Source organism: Osmerus mordax, chromosome 20, assembly GCF_038355195.1.
Source record: "Osmerus mordax isolate fOsmMor3 chromosome 20, fOsmMor3.pri, whole genome shotgun sequence".
Lineage (NCBI taxonomy): Eukaryota > Metazoa > Chordata > Actinopteri > Osmeriformes > Osmeridae > Osmerus > Osmerus mordax.
Genome location: NC_090069.1, coordinates 5,601,298 through 5,622,364, shown reverse-complemented (window position 1 = coordinate 5,622,364; position 21,067 = coordinate 5,601,298). Strand labels below are relative to the sequence as shown.

Sequence of the window (21,067 nt, the reverse complement as noted above, 5' to 3'; positions counted from 1 at the left end):
CCTTTTTCTCCAGCCAATCCCTGCTATTATTTTACTTGAGTGTACTGATGGAGAGTTACCTAGTGGTTCTTGGTTTCTCAGTTGGATCCAACCCCACTCGCAGCCCCGGCTTGTTCCTGTCCGTCACCTAACGGAGGCGGGACCTGAGCGTGCTAATTGATTGTAGCCCGGCCCCTTGCCTTGGATATTCCATAGCGTCGCCTCATTCTTGCTTCTTGGAAGAGGATGCCTGTCAAGCCCCGCCCCCTCCACTTCCTCCACCACCATGTATCAGTCTCTGTGATTGACAGGCGAGGTATCGGTGTCCATTACCGTTCAAACTGTAAATAAGGCTGGCTGAGAATTACCTCCGGCTTAATGACCTGCTTAGTTATGCGGCTACTTTATAGCACGTCGATAGCCGTACTTAAGGAGCGGGGCATTTAATTGATACATGAGAGAGAGAGAGGCTGGTGGGATCCATAACTCCTGCGGCAGACATGTGTCTGTCTGACAGCACTCCTTCTCCACCTACTCTTCCTCCTCCGTCCCCCTATTCCCGCTCCTCTTCTCATGGCATCCTCCTCCTCCCCCATTCACTTCTCCCCCCTCCCCCTATACAGCGATCCCATCTTATTGGACCATAAAGCTCACTCGGCAAAGTATTCTCCTCCTGAGCACTGCTGAGTGCGGACAGGAGTGTTAAATGGTCCCTGTATTTCAGACAAACCCCACAGGCAGCTTGGTTGTAGGCCCACGTTGCGTCTGTTAGGCATCACCTTTTGGTAAGGGGGTATTAGGTAGCTTCGAAATGGGATCTTCGCTTAGTTAGTGAGCCCTGTGTTTTATGTTACCTGTTTTGTTGGCTCTGGGGCTGGTGTGGTGCTGTTGGCCTGGGTAGTTAGCCCTAGCCTTGACGCGGTGTTAGTTAGCTGCTTAGTTGGCCCTGGTTCTGGTGTGGTGTATTAGCTAGCCTGGCTAGTTAGCCCTGGGTCTGGTGTGGAGCACATGCATAATTGTCCTGTGGTTGTTGCCTGGTTGGGAGGAGGGTGACAGTGATGAAGAGTGATGTGTCCTTGCTGGGTCTGACAGCCCCTCGCCTCTCCTCCTGGTCTCTCTCTCTCTCCTCTCAGGCCCTCTCTCATGGTCAAGGTTTCCTATGGTGCTACATCAACACTTAAGAACATTGCCTGTCAGTACACATCTCCACTTCAATTTAGTCTGCTCTCAGTGCCTCCACCCCCCGCCGCCCCCGCCGCCCCCACTCCACTCATCCCCTTTCCTCCCCCCACCCTCCCCCCCGCCTGTCCACCTGACAGACAAATGGGATTCTCGTATTTATTTTTGAGAGGAATATTTACTGGCCTTGTGGCCCTGTGTCTCGTTTTACCAGAGTGTGCCGTGTCCTCCACCCTATGTCTCTCTGTGTGTGTGTGTGTGATATAAGCTGCCGGATTGTTGTGTTTTGGACTCTCCGAGGCTGTATTTCATGCGCTCGGCGGCCGTCGGAGCTTCCAAGGCTGCTGCTGGTAAAGCGGGGTGTCATCCCTTATCCTGTCTGCGGAGGAGACGGCTGCCTGGGATTTAGTCCCACGAGGCCCTGGGCAGCCTACTCATCAGACCTCCATTGTTAACTGCCGCGCGCCAGTGCTGAAGGGGGTGGGGGGGGTGGGGGTGGGGGGGGAGATGTTCACTTGTCGAGTTATTTCTGCCCAGCAACCAAGTCAGAGGAAACTCGAGTCATTAAATGACGGGAGGGGTGGGGGGGGGGGGGGGGGGGGGGGGGGGGGGGTTATATTGTTAAGATGCCAACATACAGACCTGGAGGAATGACCTTAAACAGAATGGTCCAGGGGAATTGTGTTTCCCGTTGCTATGGAGATGGCGTTCACGCCGTTCTGTTTTCATCACCGCAAATGAAGGGTCAGGTTGTGTTTCCTGACCTATCGTTTGCGACATCTGACAATGCCACCTCGTTACGCCCTCGGCAATGTCGCGCTCAAGTTTGACCTCTTACAAAAGCCCTCAAAAATCCACCACAGATATAACATCTGAAAGAATCAAATATCGACATGCATATGAGCTCAATGTCCCCGCTATGATATCAAGATCAAGTATCCCAGAAATTCCCAGCGTGGTCCTCCATCCGCTAATGACCTCTCTCTCTCTCTCCCCTCCTCTCTCTTGCCCTCTTTCCCTCCCCCTGTCTCTCTTCCCCTCTCTGTCTCTCGCTCTCTCTCCCTCTCCCTCTCGCCCCCTGCAGACGCGGGTGCAGCACTGCGTCTGCTCCGTGGCCAGTGACCACTCGGTGGGCCTGCTCAGCCTGCGGGAGAGGAAGTGCATCATGCTGGCGTCGCGTCACCTCTTCCCCATCCAGGTCATCAAGTGGCGCCCGTGCGACGACTACCTGGTGGTGGGCTGCTCGGACGGCTCCGTGTACGTCTGGCAGATGGACACAGGTGAGACGGACACGGCTGGGGATGGAGGGGGAAGGAAGGGACGGAGGGGGGCGGGGTCAAAGAGGGACAGGGAGGTGGATGGAGAGGGGAACAGGGAGGTGGACAGGGAGGTGGACAGGGAGGAGGACGGGGAGGAGGACGGGGAGGAGGACGGGGAGGAGGACGGGGAGGAGGACGGGGAGGAGGACGGGGAGGAGGACGGGGGAGGGGGACAGAGGCAAGGAGATGTAGAGTTGGAGACAGACACCCTGCTACATATACTAACAGTATGCCTTACATCCTACTTCTACTGTCCTACAGCACTTGCTTTGTAAACACAGTTAACGATGTTTAGAAAACGGATTCCCAGCGTGGTTCTTTGCTTTCTCATTAAGGAACGTCTCACTGAAATATCGGCGCATTAGTCCTAAAGAGCCCTCTTCAGCCTGTTAATCGAATGATCGTGAAGCCACGGTGTTGGGCATTATCGAATGAATCCATGCTGCACTTCATTTACGAAATGGCTGTCATTTTTGTCAAGGGCTATTTCACGTAACGTTTTGCCCCAGAAAGAAGCATCTTCTGTCGCGTTCATCGCGCAAGAGAACCCTTATTGGTCGACGGCGTTCACGGATACCCATGGTTTAATTTGAGTTTCCCTGCTTTCTCCGTGCCTGGTGATTAATATGAATCGGCGGACCATTAGCTGCTTTGTAGCCTGTCTTGGAGGAGGAAGCTAGCTTGCCATTAGCATTGATTCCCTGGTTCCCCTTGTGGACAGCGCCAGGCTAAAAACTGCCAGGGCAGCGCTAGCCTTGTGTTTCCCACCACCTTTTACGATGTTCACGCTCCGTGATCTCCCTCCACCCCTACCCCCCACCCCCCCCTCCCCCCCCCCACTCCACCTTCGTAAATGCTAACGGTACACACACAGACAGACAGTACACACACACACAGACACACACACAAACACTTCTCTGTCTCTCTCTGACCAGATGAATAATACATGCCTGCATCGGCCATCCGCATACAGCACGTATAAGCCGTGCAGCACTCTTACAACATTAGAGAGATTTAATTGCCCTCATGCTGCCCTGGAAGCAGTGATGGTGGATGGACCGGGGGTGGGGGGGGGGGGGGGGGAGGAGGAGGAAGAGAGGGAGGGAGCGAGCACTTACCAAACATTTCCCTAAATGTTGCGTCTCTGCTGTGACTGCATTAGCGCATTAGTGTGTTTATGCAGGCCCTTAAAGCTGGTTATGGCTGTTGTTGGTGCTGAGTAGGGCTCAGCCCTGCTACTCGAGGACTGCGGAGAGGCGGCTGGAGGAGGGGGCGGGGGGGGGGGGGGGCGGGGGCTGGCATGGGTGAGGTTCTGGGGAGAGGAGGGGGGGGGGGGTAGGTGGAGGAGAGTCTTTGGAACGAGGGGATGGGATAGCGCGCATGGGGAGGTAAGGACGTGTGTGTGTGTGTGTGTGGGGGGGGGGGGGGGGGGAGAGGAGGGGGGGGGGTAGGTGGAGGAGAGTCTTGGAACGAGGGGATGGGGATAGCGCGCATGGGGAGGTAAGGGACGTGTGTGTGTGGGGGGGGGGGGGTGGAGGGGAGGGGGTGGGGGGGGGGGTGTAATGATCCCTGAGGTTGGGCTCCGGCCACTTGAAAGGAGCAGCGAGGGAAGCAAACAGGCTCTAAAGCTTTCCATTTATAGACTCATTACTGACGGCCAGATTTCCTCCACTCAGTGTTTTTTCTCCCGCCTCAGCTGTAATGGACAGAGTGTAACTCACTCCAGAGAAGAAGAAGAAGAAGAAGTAGTGAGGCATCATCATCACGACACAAACACGCTTGCCAGTGGGCGCGATCTTGCTGATCATAGACTTGAGAAATCTAGCTCAACAACCATCAGTCTCTCTCCCTCATCTATCATGTTGCCAAGGGGATGAATCCCTTCACCATCATTCCTGTTATTGGATGATTATATGGCCACAAACTTGACCAGTCCAGAAGCTCACCCCTCTTCTGCCTCATGCCCACACAGGGGAAGTATGTCCGAGTTAGCATGCACGCTTATAATCCGCAACTCACTATAGTCTACGCAGTAAGGAAGGGACGGGAGGTGCATTTGATTCGCTCGGAGGTAAGCTCCTGGCCGCTCCGTAGGAAAATGCCTGTGAGCCGGCCACGGAATGAGATGTAGCGAGAGAGATTGCAGGGTAGCAAAGTGTGAAATTAAGAGGGGTGTGTGTGGCGAAGCGTCGGGACGGGTAATGGTGTGACGGCGCGGGAGCCCCCCTCCATCACGGGCTGCGGCAGGTCGAGCCGGGGGATTGGGCCTCCTTAGCTCCTCTACGGGGCGACTCGCAGCCCATTTGGAAAGCTGCCAGTCTGTTCGGTCAATATTGAACGCAATCCCGATATCTTCACAGTCCACGGCAAATGATGTGTGCGCTGTACTCCCATCTCTCTCTCTCTCTCTCTCTCTGCCTCTCTCTCTTTCTGCCTCTCTGCTTCTCTGCCTCTCTGCCTCTCTGCCTCTCTCTCTCTCTCTCTCTCTCTCTCTCCTCTCTCTCTCTCTCTCTCTCTCTCTCTCTCTCTCTCTCCTCTCTCTCTCTCCTCTCTCTCTCTCTCATCTCTCTCTCTCTCTCTCTCTCTCTCTGCCTCTCTCTCTCTCTGCCTCTCTCTCCTCTGCTCAGAGACAGGGTACGGTAAGGAAGGCTGCAGTAAGGGTGATTGCCATATGAAAGACAAAGAAAAGGTGGAGATGGATTGAAAGAGAGGCTCAGTGCGGGTCCTGTGTGCAGCATTAGAACTATGCTTCCTTACTCGGAGGGCAGTGTCCATAGTGACCCTCTGGAAGGGAGAAAGTTGAGCGGGAAACATGCCATTAAAACCTTTTAAATCAAACCGCGTTCATGTCGGCGCATTTCGCCGGTGTATTTGCACGTGTTTCAGTTTCAGGCCGCGGGCTAAAGTGACCACAACCAGGGCCCAACCGTTGACCTCCACCCTCCCTGTTTCTCCCTCCCTCCCCCCCCCACCTCACCCCCAAGGGGCGCTGGACCGCTGCGTGATGGGCCTCACGGCGGTGGAGATCCTGAACGCGTGCGACGAGGTGGCGCCCGCCACCGTGGACGCCCTGAGCCACCCGGCGGTGAACCTCAAGCAGGCCATGACCCGCCGCAGCCTGGCCGCCCTGAAGAACATGGCCCAGCACAAGCTGCAGACCCTGGCCACCAACCTGCTGGCGGCCGACAACGCCGACAAGGTCAGGACCACTGCCACCCTCGGCACATAAAACACAGAGCAGCCATACAGGCCCCCCCCTGGAGCTGGGTTCACTTTATTAGCATAAATCAGCTTCGCAGGCCAAGTCACTGCGCCGACGTAATTCATTCAACGGCCGTGCGGACACCAGTAACTTTATTAGCATGCGAGATCCGTATTTGCGCTGACTTTATTGAACTGTTAAATAGAGAAGAAGCGGGGAAATTGCAGTTACTTTCACTAGATGTTCCCCCCCCGACCACGCTCCATCTTAGTAACTCCGTTTTTTAAAAGACCATCTCCATCTTTTGAAAGTGCTTATGAATGAACTCTTTTTTTTTTTCGATTAAGGTTTGGACCTTTTTTTTGTGCACCATACAGGCCGTAAAGCGCCAAAAGCGACGAGTAATGTGTTTTCTAATGGGCCTCTAATGGCTGTGTCGCAGAACTGGCTCGGGTTCAGACCTTGATTTGCACTTCATGGCAGCAGACAGGCTCCTCGTGGCAACAAGTCCTTCATGCGGTGTGGATGGCCATCCATAGCAACAACACTCGAGAGTCTTTGCCGGGAGAGAGTGAGATAAAGGCAGTGGGGGGTGGTTGGGATGGGGGGGGGGGGGGGGGGGGGCGTTTGTGGCGAATTTTGATTGCGCAATCAACCGTGCCGTACGGGCGTAGCGCCCCGGGTCACGGTTGCTTGCGATGCACAGAGTCGCTCGACTTCCTTAAGGGCAGCGCTTAACGGCGGCCATTTCAAACGTACATAAAAAAAAAATAAAAAAAAGCAAACCCCCACAGTCTGCCGTTTTGAAAGGCATAAAGGGACAGGGATGAACATAGGGGCCAGGGAGGAGAAGGAGAAGCGCTGGATGAAAAATGCATGCCTTCCTTCCGTCTTATGGGGAGCCGGCTCTTTGGTCTCACTGCCTGCCTGCCTGCCTGCCTGCCTGCCTTCCTGCCGGCCCTGTCCTGCCATCTAGGTTATAGCTTATAGACAAAGAGGGAGGGGTGTGAGGGTAAAGGGGGGCAGATAAAGAAAGTGCATCTTCCAGGCAATTAGACAGGAACTACCCCCCTACACGCACGCGCACACACACACACACACACACACACACACACCAGTCTCAGTCTCCAGTCTCATCCCTTCCTCTACCGGGTGTGATAACAGAGGGTCCCCGGGCGTGGCTGGGAGGGAACGGCGGCAGCGGCGGCGGAAAGTGTTGCAGGGCCTGCTGGGAAAAGGGGTTAGTTAAAGTGAAGCCTCTTAGTGCTGCTGGGGGTGTTGGGATAGCGGGCGTCAGGGGACGCCGCTAGGATGAGCGGTAATCCTCCTCTCCTCTCCTCCTCTCACTCCCAGCTCCCTCGTGCACTTTTCGGTCTCTCAGCTCCCTCCCTCGCCCCGCTCTCTCTCTCGCAGCTCTCCTTACTGCCTCGTTGAGTCCTTGCAGCATGCGATATGTTCTGTTCTGTTTCCGTCCTGTTTTTTTGTTTGGGTTCTGGTCTGTTTCGCCCACCTTGTTTCTGTTCCAGTTTGTGTTCCTCGGTTCGTTTTTTGTCTGAGCTCTGTGGTGCTTCCTTGTGGTGGGAGAGAGATGGAGACACACTTGATAAAGTAATTATAATTGCTTCCTGTGAAGCATTTTCTGTGTATAACCCCCTTTAAAAACCATCTACCTCCCCACTCCCCCCCCCCCCCCCCCCCCCCCCCCCAATAGGGCCCTATTCAACTAGGAAAACGAGCCCCAGGTTTCTCCCCCTCCCCCCCCACACTCCTATTTTTTCCACGGAATTATGGCTGATGATGAAAGAGAGAGACATCCAAAATGTCTTTTTTGGTCTTCCTCCTGTGTGTTTCTCCCGCCCCCCCCCCCCCCTCCCTTCATTTCTGCCGGCCTGTTTGAAAACGGCGGCATGGCAGGACGTGGGCAGGAGCTGTGGTCTGCTGAGAGCTCAGCTCGTTAGGGCCCAGCAGCTCAGAGAAACGGCATTAGGATGACCTTAAAGGAGAGCAGTGGAGGGGGGGGAGAGAAGGAGGGAGGAGAGAGTGTGTGTGTGTGTGTGGGTGGAGGGTGGGGGCTGGAATCCTGTTTGTGTCTCAGTGTGTCTGTCTGTAGACCTCCTGAACAAAGACAGCCAGCACCCAAGCCCTGACACACACACACACACACACAGAGCACAGTGTGACTGCCACTGGACTGTTGACCTTTCTGCTGTCTCCTACAGAGCTCTAATTAGGCTGCTCCTCTGATCCCGTGTAGCCATCGCCACTGACCAGTCCTGGCTCCTCGTCACTGACGAAGGGCCAAGCTATCTGCTGGGCTGCGGCTGAGGGCCTGCTGGAGAGACTGCAGTCTCTCCTGGAGACGGCGGTCAAATGTCAATACTCTCCAGTCTCCTAGTCCTGTCAGAGGAGGAAACGAGGAGAGGAAGCTCCAAGCCTACGGGGATTTTCATCGCCTTTCGATATCTTTCGGTGGCAGGTCGCCATCTCGAAACGCGCGACCGATACATCAAGCGGGTGTTTTAAACGCGGCGTGGTGCGCGCCATGTCCACATCCACGCCCAGCCCGCCCCCCCCCCCCCCCACCCAGTTTTTCCATGTTTCAGGTCTGGAGCCCTGCCCCTCCCTCTACCTCAGGTGGCTACCCCGCCGTGACATCGACACGGCCGTGGCTTTTTTCCGTTCCGTTTTTTTGCCGGCGCTTTCCGCCCACTTCGTTTTCACCCGTTAGCCCTTCCCCCGTCCTGTTCCCTCAAACGACCGTAATAACACCTGTCCGCCCGGCCCAAAGGGGAAAAAAAACAGCTGCTCAAGTGTCGTTTGCCCGCCCACTCCTTCGCCATTCCACACCGTAAGTGTCTCGACTGCCAGTCAAACGGTCCGGCCGAATCCCTGGAAGCGGGGGGGCTCCTCCCCGGCTCCTCTGCCTCCTCCGTCTCCTTGTCTAACGCCCCTGTTTCTACCCACGACACTGTAATTCCCACACACAGTGGCCATTCCTCCTGATATCTGCTGTCAAAACGCTCTATTATTCCCCCCTTCGCAAACCAGCCCCCCCGCCGTAGCCAGCAGTCAAAGGCCCGAGCCGGGGGCCGTGGGGGGGGGGGGGGGGGGGGGGGGGGGGGGGGGGGGGGCGCGCTTGAGACCGGGGGCCGGACTCCCTCCGGGGATGATGACGGATAATGACAAATGAAATGCCTCGCAATCAGCCTGCCCTCCACTTTGGTGCTGCCATTACACCTGTGAGACCACCATTCTGTGTGCGTGTGTGTGTGTGAGAGAGAGCCTGAGTGTGTGTGTGCCTGACTGCATGTCTGCTTTTGTTGTGTCCTGGTGCTTCTTTTTATGTCGATGTTTGCGTTCACGTGTGTTTCAGACTAGTTTTTTTTCTAAAGCTCTCACTCCAAACCTCTGCCCTTGCGAGTGGATCTCCTCTGGTGTTATGTAGAGATAGAGGGAGATATTGTGTGTGTGTGTACGTGTAAAAGAGAGTGTGTGTATGCGTGTGCGCACGCCAAAGAGAGAACATGTAAGCTTGCGCGTATGGATGTTGGCATGTTTGTTGTCGTCGAGCACGGTTAGTAACCGAGAAGCACTTGATGCTTATTGATTTTGTAATGGCTCCCTGAATGCTCTTAGTCAAGGTTCAACAAAGTTTTCACTGAGCTTATTTCTCCAACTCCACGCCTGTTAACACTTCCATTAGCTCCACCACCGAGTAAGAAGGAGCTAAGAATAGCTCGGACTTCACCGGGTCAGCTGACATGTTATTGACTGCACCGGGGGTCAACCGACATGGCATCTGGGCATCACGATAAGACAAATAGCCTTATGGAGAAGTGTGTGGGGAGGGGGGGGGGGGGGGGGGAGGGAGGAGGTAAGGGTCTGTGTGGCACAGAGCGAGATCATCCCAAAAAATGGCAGTAGCCTATCTGGACTGGACTGGACTGGACTGGACCGGTCTGGTCTGGATCCGATAAGTCCCTGTGGGACCCTGACCTTTTAACTGCATTGAATCTTTGTTTACAGCCCGGGATTCCTCTCCTCTTTTCCCTTCCTTCTTCTTTTCTTCTCTACCCTTTCCCATCCACCTTTTTCGCTGTTCTCCCTGAAGCCTTGGTGAGACGACACAATGGATTACGTCTTTTGTTTTTGACATCGCCATGTGTGCAACTAGGTCAACTCGACATCAGAGCTGAGGTCAGAATGTACGACTTGTTGGACATTCTTTTGCTCTCGTGGTCAGAGTCTAGATTGCTAAACAGAACTGTCCACACGCTATTTGCTCAGTGATATGCGAGCGCGCTGTCGGCCTATCACAGGGAAGCGCCTCACCGTACCCGTCATGTGACAAAGACCAAGGCTTGAGATGCGGCATGCTGTCTGCATGGAAAACAAATCAAATACATTGTATAGCTGTTTGCACTCACTCAGCACCACCATTGTTTGGGAGTGTACAACTCTTCTCTGCTCGGTGTGGAAGGCCACAGGGCTGGTTAAGCAGAGCCTCTCGTGAGTGACAGGGTGACCAGCCTCTCCACTCCACTGCCTGGGCAACGCCCCCCCCCCCCACACACACCTCACCCTACCACCCCTTCTCCAACCCTTATGGTTGGTGCCCTGCGTTCTGCTTCCGTGCTCCCCGACCAATGACATTTGGAGGAGAATTATCCCTTGCCCCTGGTGGCCTCCCCGTTGCAGGCGATCAAGGCCCACCTGATTCCCCACAGGCACATTATGTGCAGCTATCCCCTCCCCTACCCATCCCTCATTTTCTCTGTCTCTGTCTCTCTCTCTCTCTCTCTCTCTCTCTCTGTCTGTCTCTCTCTCTCTCTCTGTCTGTCTCTGTCTCTCTCTCTCCTCTCTTTTTTTTCCTCTCCCAGAGTTTGTGGCTTTTTTTCCCCCATTTTCCCCAGACATGCGTCTGTCCTCCTTTGACCCTGCACTTCTGAGTCCCTACTAGCATGTGGGAACATCTGTCTTTAAAGGCAGGAGTCTGTGTGTGTCTGTGGCTCGATTATCTCGAGAACCGGGCACTGTATGAAGTTGCGAGTTGACAGGGGCATTCTGGTAGGACTCAAGAACGGACACCGTCGCATGGGAAGTTGTCTGGGTCAGAGGTTCGCGACAAATAAATATAAATATATCTGTATAAATACAAATATACATAAGCACATTTGGCACCGTGTAGAGCTGCAGTAAGCGATGGAGCTGTGGAACTTGCGAGAAATACACACACACACACGTTTGCCACCAACGGGCACAAGCATTCTCCACCGACTGGCCCACGCTGACAGGCACTGTTCTTGCATGCCCGGTCAACAGGCAGTGCACTGGTAGAAAAGATGTGAAAGAAGCCTGGCTACACCATATGCCCTGTGTGTGTGTGTGTTTAGGGGGAGTGATGGAGAAAGAGATTAACCCCTGAAGCTTCAGCACTGATACACTGGGGGAGGGGGAATCGGGGGGCGAGGGGGAGGGGGGGGGGGTGTTCCTTGCTCCTCTCCTCCTCATCTGGCCCTGACCACTGACTGGGGTCAGAGGTCAGCTGCTAGAGTCCATCTGCAGCCTTGTTGTGTCCAGGGAGAGGGGGAGGGTGGGGGAGGGGTAGATTGCTGCAGGTGGGGGAATGGTCTCTTTGTCCCCCCGGTTGTTGCCGTTTGTGGCCTGTAGAGGGCAGCCTTCCTCCACCAACCACTGTGCCCCGGACGGGTTTGGAAACCTCTGAGGGGCTCGGGAAAAGAAAAAGCTCATTAGGCAGCGGTGATCAGAGCACATCAGTGATGCGAGATGTATTCAAATCTTGAGGCCATATCCACCATAAATGTACTGATAGTGTGTGTGTGTGTGTGTGTGTGTGTGTGTGTGTGTGTGTGGGTGGGTTGGTTGGTGGGTGTATACACGTGTTTTGTCTGTGAGCGAGACAGTGTGTGTGTGTGTGTGTGTCGCAGGTGCAGTGCCTCACCAACCGGCAGGACACTAAGGCTAATTACTGTTGAGGCGCGAGCTGGCTTCCATCGCTGTGCCCTCCCCCCCTCTCTCCTCCCATCCCCTCTCCTCCCTGTTCCCTCGGTCCCTCCCTCTCTGTCCGAACTGCAGTAATTGAATGGATGTGAGAGGTGTGCTGCTCGGCTGTAGCTAGCCGGCCCAGCTGAGGAAAGTTCCGGTGACACACCGACTCGTTATTGAATGAGACCGAAGAAGCGGACATCTGTCGAGCAATTGAGCGCGGCGCATGGTCTGTGGCTTTGATTCGCTTTTCCCCCTCATCAAACGGACAGTAAAACCGATTCCACCTCGAGACAAAGGAATTGAGCCCTGGCCTCTACACGCGCACGTGCACTCACACACGCGCGCACACACACACACACTCCACTCATGTTTCTTCACACATGAGAAGTCATTTTATCATCATAAAGTTAGCAGCCTTAACGTGCACCTGGCTATGTAAAAATGTACCATATACAGTTAAAAGCTCATTTCACACTAGTGATTCCATGAATCTAGGTTGGAAGCACATTTGCTTGTAAAGGTTGCCGTGTACTCCTGCCAAGGGAGGGTGGATCGTTTCCCGCGTAAACCAGTGTGTCCTTTTGTGGGGAGAAAAGTAAATCAAATCCAACTTTCCTTTCATATGTTTGTCAATCTCAGTAAAATGTCTGGGAAGCCTGCTACAATTGTGGCTAAACTATGCTACCAACAGGTCTTTCCTCTCCTCTCTCCCCTCTTCCTGGCCCGAGGTTTGTCTCTGTGATCAGCGAAGCACGCTCAACGCCCATTGAAGCTGCTTAACTGCCATTGAACACAGTGACAATGCTGACCCAGGGTGTGCTAATTGTCAGCGATGGACGTTACCCCGAAGCCTATTGAACGCTGGCCAGAGCAGATGCAGGCTAGGGAGGGAGGTGAGGGGAGGAGGGGAGGGGGGGGCCAGAACCCACCTCCCTCTTACACTTGGATAAAAAAAAAAGAACACAAATGTGCCGCTTTCCATGGACACTTGCATTGTCGTCCATTTCCATTTCAACAAGCCTCTTCTAATCCATGCGCACAGGGCTGCAGTGTTGTGGTGCAGTGGCTGTCCTAATGTAATTAGCATTGAATGGGGATTAGCATGTTTGCAAATTAAAGCGGGTGTTGTTTGGAAACAAAATGAGCACCAACTGAGCCAACTCTTTGGACCAAGGCTTCAGTCAGCAACATTTATCTGAAAAAAAACCCACGTTTAATAGTGCCAATATCCCGACTCCCAATAACCTGTCAGAATTGACGAAATGATCTTAGACATTGCAACAGACTTGAGTTGTTCATGACTTCCTCATTTGGGCTTTTCAAAGGTGAATGCCGAGCCCTGGACATGACATTGACCATAATGGCATAATGACCACGATACAAATAAATTAAAACATTTAAAAACAGATCACCAAATGACTTAACATACACCATACACAGCTGTGAGATGGGGCCCGCTGTTGACCCTGTTCTGTGCCGGTTCTCCCAGGGGAACCTGCCCAAGTACTCCCATAACTCGCTGGTGGTGCAGGCCATGAAGACCAACGTGACGGACCCAGACATGCACGTGCTCTTCTTCGACGTGGAGGCGGTGATCATCCAGCTGCTGACGGAGGAGGCCCAGAGGCCCAGCCCCACCCTGGTGTCCCCCGAGACCCTGCAGAAGAGCCAGGGGGCGGCCCAGCAGGGAGGCTCCTTCCTGGCCAACAAGATCTTTAAACAGGTGACCGCTGGAACTTTTGGGGTTGTTGTTGCTTCTTCAGACTGTGTTTTTAGTCTTTCTCGCCGCTCTTCTCGTAATTCTGACGTTTCTTTTACGTTTCAAGTGTGTTATTAGGATTCCCCTTTTAGCTTCCTACGTATCGACTTCAAACGGGATAGACATGGCATGAAACTGTCAGTTTATCTCTCTCAAGCGCCCCGATTGATCTGCGGGATCCTGCTGGTGGCACCCTACCTCCCCTCCCTCTTTCTCTCAGACGCGTTTGTCCTTCCAGAGAAGCCAGAGTGCTGGAGAGCCTCCACGTCCCTCTTCCAGCCCTGCCCCGGGTTTGCCAGTCTGCAGTGAGCAGCGGCTCATAATCTAACCCCCCCCCCCCCTCTCTCTCTCTCCCGCCCCCTCCAGGTCAAGGAGACCATGAAGGAGACCATCAAGGAGCACCTGCTGGACGAGGACGAGGAGGAGGAGGAGGAGATGCGCCGGCGCGAGGAGAAGTCCAAGTCCCTGAGCCTGCTCGAGTACAACCTGACCATGGACACGGCCAAGCTCTTCATGTCCTGCCTCCACGCCTGGGGCCTCAATGGGGCCCTGGACGAGGTGTGCCTCAACCGCCTGGGCATGCTCAAACCCCACTGCCCCATCTCCTTCGGCCTGATCTCGCGCGGCGGCCACATGTCCCTCATGCTGCCCACCTTCAAGGAGTCGCTGCTGCGCAAGATGGCCCTGGCCACGGGCCGGAAGCTGTCGCTGTCGGAGATCGTGGGGAAGGGCACGTACGGCGTGTCGCGCGCCGTCACCACGCAGCACCTGCTGTCCGTCATCTCGCTCGCCAACACGCTCATGGGCATGACCAACGCCACCTTCATGGGCGAGCACATGAAGAAGGCTCCCGTGAGGTACGTCTGTCTGCCTAGCCAGACCCAAATCAGTTTACCGCCCCTCTCATTTGGGCTCTGTCGTGATAATCCTAGCATGCAATCCTAACGGAACTTGAAACAACGTGTTGGTGTGTAGAGCAGGGGTGTCATTAGACCCTTTTTACTGGGGCACGTGCCCCAGTATAAATCTGCTGTGCCCCAGTAAAATCTAGTTTGAGTTTGAACAATGAATTTTATTAGCCAGTGCATTCATTTCGATTGATAATGCCGGAAAAAAAAACGCAGTATCCCAATCAACACAATCATCAAAGCACATGCCGATGCCCGCAGAATTCCATGTCAGGGGACTCTTCTGAGCTTGCCAAATAGCCACTGCAGCACGCACACAGAAGTCCAGGTGTCGGACTCTGCACACAAGAATTGAGGTTGTTTCTAAATGATAGGCATACCGATCCTCTTATTTTGACTAAAACATTAAAACAATATTACATGAAGCTCAAAAAATTGTATTTGCGCTCAAATGAATGCGAAAGAAATGTGTGCGCTCGCATTAACTATTGATGTCCCTGCCAAAGCTGATATCAGACTTGCGTCCTTGAACTGTTGTATAGTGGGTTAAGCAAGGGGAGTTTCTATAGCCTAGTAGTGCATTGTGCGCAGCAAGCTTGGAAGAAAAAAAAGGGATATGAAAAGGGGCCTGTGCCCCAGTAGAGCTTTATGTCTAACAACGCCCCTGGTGTAGAGAGTAAAAAAAACTATTTGATTTTCCATATTTGTGCACGTTATATCCACATAAAAATGTGGTTCCCAAAACAGGCCCCTGTAACACACAAACACAATCTTAACAATCCAATCCCTCTCATCATGAACAAGCCAGCAGAACCGTAGCAGAACCGATACAGACTCCACTTGTGGAACAGTACAAAACAAGACAACAGCAGTGGAAGTGCTATGAAAGGATCCAATATTTAGCGCAAGGCTGTAATGAATAATGTCTGAATTCACCCTTGACTTAGCCTCTGGATTGTTCACCCATCTCCTCTGAGGTTCACAGTCCGGGGTGTGTGTGTGTGTTTGTAGAGGTCAGTATAGGATAGAGATGGGGCCCGTGGGCTGTTAATGACAAAGGTGGAGGTGGGGTGAAACCAACACAACAGGGCCCCTCAGCCTGTCTTCCAGCCTGCAGCCACAAGGCTCCAGACTCCAGGGCCCAGGGCTGCTGAGAAGCTGACCCCAGCACAGGTGTCCAGGGCTGGGGTTGATTGCACCTCAGGCTGGGGGTCTGGCCAGTATTGAGCTGTTGTCCAGTGCTTGCTATTTGCACAGAGCAGCGTAGGAGAGGGTGTGATTGTTTGGACTTGGCGTGGACTGCCGGGGAAATGCCAGATGATGACAATTTCATGAAGTCTGTCGATGACGCCCTTTGTTGTGTTTGGACTGTGCTCTTGGATCAAGCAAAGCCCAGACGGACAGGAGGTCCACAGAAAAGCCTTCCTCTTCCTCCGGTCCGGCCCATACACCTTTTTTTTTCGGATGCTTCCTCTTTCGTGCGACCATCTTAGATTCATGCCAGTGTTCTGGATGTCTTCCTGGTTAGAGGAGAGGACTGGAGGTCCTGAGTTTCAGGTGTACCACAGCTCTGCCAGAGCAGCCTGTGGAGACGACAGTGGATGGTCCTGTCCTGGCCCAAACAGTTTTCAACCATATACTCCCCCAGGCGAAGAACCAACTTTCATTACACGCGGGACTGCGGATGAAAAGTAGCCTTTCCGGTACAATGCATACAATTGAAACATTTATGTAAACATTTGTACATGGTTCCTTTTCAGATAAATACTTTTTATAGTGATAATAATTAGAGCCCATCCTGACTTAACATCAGACCTGGTTTCAGTTTACAAACCTTTGTGGGGAAGCGAACCCCCTAACAACTCCGCTTAGGGTGCACTTTCCAGCCTAATAGGTAGGGAGTATATTCCCCACCCCCACCAAGTGGTTGGAATGAGACTGTGTTAAAGAGCAGTGCATTTTGCTTTGTCACTCCCCCCCCCAACCTTGATAAACAGTGGATGGCCCCTAAATGAAATCAATTGGGCATTGTGCATCTCTCTGTCCCTACAGAGCCTTCTACAGGCCTCGTCCACAGGCAGCATCGAAGCGAGCCATCAGTCCAAGGGCTTACCTTCCCCGCTCCAAATGGCTGGATGAATGTGTCCGCCCATGGCGGTGAGGGATCGGAACCCAGCCTCAGGCTGAGCTGTCCCAGGCCTGTCCCAGGCCTGTCCCAGGCCTGTCCCAGGTCCGTGTCCTCACAGCGAGCTGGCCTGAGACCATATCCAAGCAAACTCATTCGATCGTATGCCACGGATCATTTCCCAGCAGCGCTGCGTCGTTCATGTGTGTCGGATGAGAGCCCATCCTGAAGGAACCGTCGTGGTGACGTAGGGGGGCCCCCTCCGCTCTGACCCAACCAGAGACCCGGGGTTCAACGACTCTCCTCTGGGTGTCTCGGACATTTGCAGAACGGCCCCGGAGACTTGACCCAAGTCGCACGGCTAACTTTCCCTCTCGCTTCAAACGGCCTCGCCAGAGAGCAGGGAGTTTGCAGGGGACATTGTTTCCATCAAGGTTTCCTCCAGTCCCAGATCATACAGAGCAGTGTGCGCCTGAGATCCCCGGCACCTGTATTGACCTGTTTTATTTCCAGCCAGACTTTAACGAGGGGGTCTTCCCTTCATTAGCCTGAATGCAACAGGTGCAGTTCGCTGAGTGGAACCACGAGCCGCCTTCTCAAAGGGGCGAGCTGTGAGCCGGAACGTGTACAAGGGGGAGACTTAGAAAGCCGTTAACACATTTAGCCCTCCTAAATGACCGGGGCCAAGGTCCATCTGAGCTCAAACAGACAGGCAGAACTTGGTAGGAGGAGACGTGTGTGTGTGTGACTTGCTGGTATACAAGGCAGTAATGATGGAGAGTGAAAGACTAGGTCTTCTTCTCTTTGACAGACAGGCTGGTAGTACTGTAGAATAGAAGGTAACTAATGGATAGGTCTCCAACGTGTTTCCAGCCAACCTCATCCTGCAGTCTATTCTAACTATCTCTACAGTGGGGTTGGAAACTTTTGTGGACGGGCACAGGGTTATTTAGTTTGAACTTGGTAGTGTGTACACTTTCTCCCTTTCGCTCTATTTTTCTTTCCCCCCCCCCCCCCTCTCCTTTTCCCCCTCCCTACGTCTCTCCTTCTGTTGCACAGACAAACGTGCGCCGACCAGCACACGCACGCGCGCACGGACAACCGAATCTCAAGGCAGCTGCAGCGAGGGGGCTTTTTCTCCGCAGCTAAATATTTGATGCCGCCTTTGTCTTCTCAGGCCTCCAAGACCGGGGACCCCCGAGACCCCCAGGAAGTCGACCCCCCAGGTCTCCAGCCCGGCCGTGCAGGGACAGATCAAACAAGGTAACTACAAAGGGGCCCGTTTTTTCACTCAGGGGCGCGCAGGGGAAAATGCAGTGATGTGCTGCGCTGCCAGACATGAGAGTCGTCCTCTGGGCCCGTCAATGCCAAGCCGGCTGATACCCCACAGGAACCTGGCAGGCAGCAGAATCTCAAATAAACACAGGCAGCACGGCATTCAACTAGACCGGGCCAGACCAGACTAGACGCTACTTTTTGTAGCATCTCCATTATAGTAAGACTACTGGTAGAGCCAGCTCTTGCCCTGAGACATGAGTCAGGTCTTGGCGTAGGCTAGGCACCGTAGACTTAGTAGCGTTAGCAGGCTTTACAGAAAGTGCACTTTTGGTTAGGGTGCTTCATTAAGGCAAAAATAGCAGGCATATCTGTATGCATCCATAGCATTATGAAAAAACCGAGCAATTATACAAGCGATGACATTTACCCGGATATTGATCCGTCTTCACTATAATTTTCTTTTACGTGGAAATATTCGATCGATATATGGGAATATGATATGGTTATCTTCCGAAATATCACCTGTGTTTTTTTTCCAGGGATGAACATGTAGTAGAGAGGATCTTTTTTTTTTTTTTTTTTTTTTTTTGGTGTCGGTGTAAAGTTGAGGGGAGGGCGGAGCAGGGGGCGGATCACCTGAGCTTTGGCAGCTGAAGGCGGAACCACGGGGGATCCCGTCAGCCACTCACGCTAAATCTGGTCGGCGTGCAGATGTCGTTCTGGCACAAAGGCCAGTCGAACCAGCAGCTAGTCCCCCCCCACCCCCCCCCCCAAACACACACACGTGCCACCATTAGCTTGTGGAGTCCAGAGACCATTGTCAGGGCATAATAGGAGCAAGCGTGTGGACTCATTGGTGTCCACTTATGCATGCCATGCTGCCTATTCTTCTCTATTGAGAGGACGTGTCATGTAGTGACCTCTAAATCACTCACTGTTATCCTTTAGTTGTCGCCATAAGGGCCCTTGGCCCTTTTTCATATGCTAATCATCTCTTTTTCTCTTAAACCAGTAACCAGGGCTGCACTTGAGAGAGTTTACTGTGTGTGTGTGTGTTAACTATCTGGCATGTGCCACTCAAAGCTAGTATTAAAATTAAGAGGGGGGTCGGGGGGGGGGGGGGGTGGTGCCAAGCAATTTATCCAAACAAACTATTTAAAAGCATAACGATATGAAAAAGCATTAATATTTTTGATTCACACCGAGAGCTGTTGTGTAGCAAACTGTGAGAAACAGAGAAAGGGCTCTGCAGCCCAGATACATAGTGTATTGATTCTCAATCGCTCTTTTGGTTTGAGGAGATAATGAAAGTTCCTCAAAGCGTGGAGTTTTTTTCTTTTCTTTTTTTTTCTTTCTTTCTCTCTTCTCTCCTCTCGTTTCCTGGTGTATTGATCTGGACGAGGGGGTTTGTGAAAACTGTTCCACGCTTGTATTATTAAGTGTTTTTTAATGGAGTCGTTCTTTAAATCTCGTGCCAAGATAAAGTGGAGTGAGCGGTGTGCCGCTCTTGTTAAAAGGAGAGGGGATTTGGAGAAACAAATGCTTCCTTTTTGTGCAGAGATTCTCAGGCTGTCACACAGCCATTAAGGGAAATGAACAGGCTTAGGAGAAGAGGCTAGGAGAATCCATGATCACCCATGTCTGACGCACATACGCACACACACACACACATACACTGCGTGGAAACTAAAGACTAAAGAACTGCCGGGTCCTGTTAAATCCAAAACACTTCTCGGAAAAAATTATACAAAATTGTTGTCTTCCTACACAGCAAAAAATCCGGCTTTAAATCTATGGATGTCCATTTGAGTTTGTGCAGCATATTATGTTGTCATGTCGTACATTCAGTCTCTCATAGTTTATGGTTGGAAAAACTTGATGTTTGTTTTTAATCTGAAGTACCTGCCCACCTGGTGCGTTTGGATAGACTAACTGTGCGGTTCACATACACTCATCACACTATCTTGTATTGAGTCCTTCTCTAAGATAACATACACATTCAGACAATACTGTCTGAAGTTTTAATAGAATATTTGGAAAAAAATGCCTTTCCAATCTTTGAGCACTACAATACAATCGTCAAAAATCCATCACTTCCTCTGTGGACGTTTGTGGAAAATTGCCATCTGTAATGAACGTTACTTGGATAATACAAAAATGATACACTGCGGGGCTGTAGGCAACCTAAAGGAAACTTGAGTAAGCAAACAAGGGAACTGCACCTACAGCCCGTGCAGGGACCATTTGGCTGAAATTCTGTTTCCTTCTTGGTAAGTGAAGACGCGTTGAAGCCATTATCGGAAAAGCACGGAAACAAGTTGTCAGAATATGTATTAGCATAAAAGAACAAGACCATCTTAAAATGAAAGTCGTCATCCCTCACGGGTGAGATTGCGGTGCCACGGGACGAAAGCTCACTGACGCAGCTCTGCTCATGCTGGCTAGAGTCCAAGCCATGGAATTAAGTAATGAAGCATTTTTGTTTGATTTGTAGTGTATTCATTATTCAGGCAGATCAATGACAAAAATGTAACCAGTTGAAGACTTTGTGCACAATTATTGGTGATTTTACATAAAACTAACTAGAGTTTCACATTAACAGACAATATAGGAAATATATTGTGCGTGCAGTACATACCTGAGATACTAGACGTTCCTGCCTCTATACCTCCATTCTGAGTATGGTGTTTGAGGTCTTAGGTCATTGAACCTGGTTTAACATTGCTTAGCCATTCTTGAGACTCAAGACTAAAATGCAGCCCCTGTTAAATCTGTTAAAACTGCTTTAGATGTAGTAATTCATGGGGCATGTTGAGTGTCTCCCATAAATAAAAATAAATAAAAAGAATATATGTGATTTCTACGTCAGTGAACTTCCGTCTCAGACTCATGAATGTAGCATCTCAGCACTTGACATCTGTATAGTTATTTTCATATAAAGCCCTTTTGTACCATCACACACTTGATTGCTTAAAGGCACCAGCCACTTACTCAAATATGCAATCATTCCACCCACATGGTGGAGCCGGTCTCACTGACTTCCGTATTAATTGGGTGAGCGAGATACCAGATACCAGTGCCTTAGCTTGTATAGTATCCCGAAAGCGTCAGCTATTATCCTGTAGCCTTTGCGGTGCCTTCTTTGCGGCCTAAAGTCCTAAAAGATGGCATAGCAAATAAACCCAAGTCTTAATTCTCGGTCTCCATGGCAACAGACCAGGTTTTTCCATCTCTTTTTTTTTTTTCTTCTCTGTGGTTCTCTCTTGTTTTCCCCACATTCTGACACCGACAAGCTGCTGTCTCGCCTGC

General features: G+C 52.1%; 1 protein-coding gene across 1 annotated transcript in view; it reads left to right on the top strand.

Moving 5' to 3' along the window:
* The window catches only part of LOC136964555 (WD repeat-containing protein 7), a 28,100-nt gene extending 10,154 nt beyond the window's left edge, over positions 1-17,946 (top strand). The window contains exons 13-17 of the mRNA XM_067258713.1: positions 2,243-2,438; positions 5,462-5,676; positions 13,178-13,411; positions 13,814-14,304; positions 17,658-17,946. Coding sequence (XP_067114814.1) covers positions 2,243-2,438; positions 5,462-5,676; positions 13,178-13,411; positions 13,814-14,304; positions 17,658-17,946 — 1,425 coding nt within the window. The remainder of the gene's footprint in view (positions 1-2,242; positions 2,439-5,461; positions 5,677-13,177; positions 13,412-13,813; positions 14,305-17,657) is intronic.
* Positions 17,947-21,067: the final 3,121 nt, after the last annotated feature.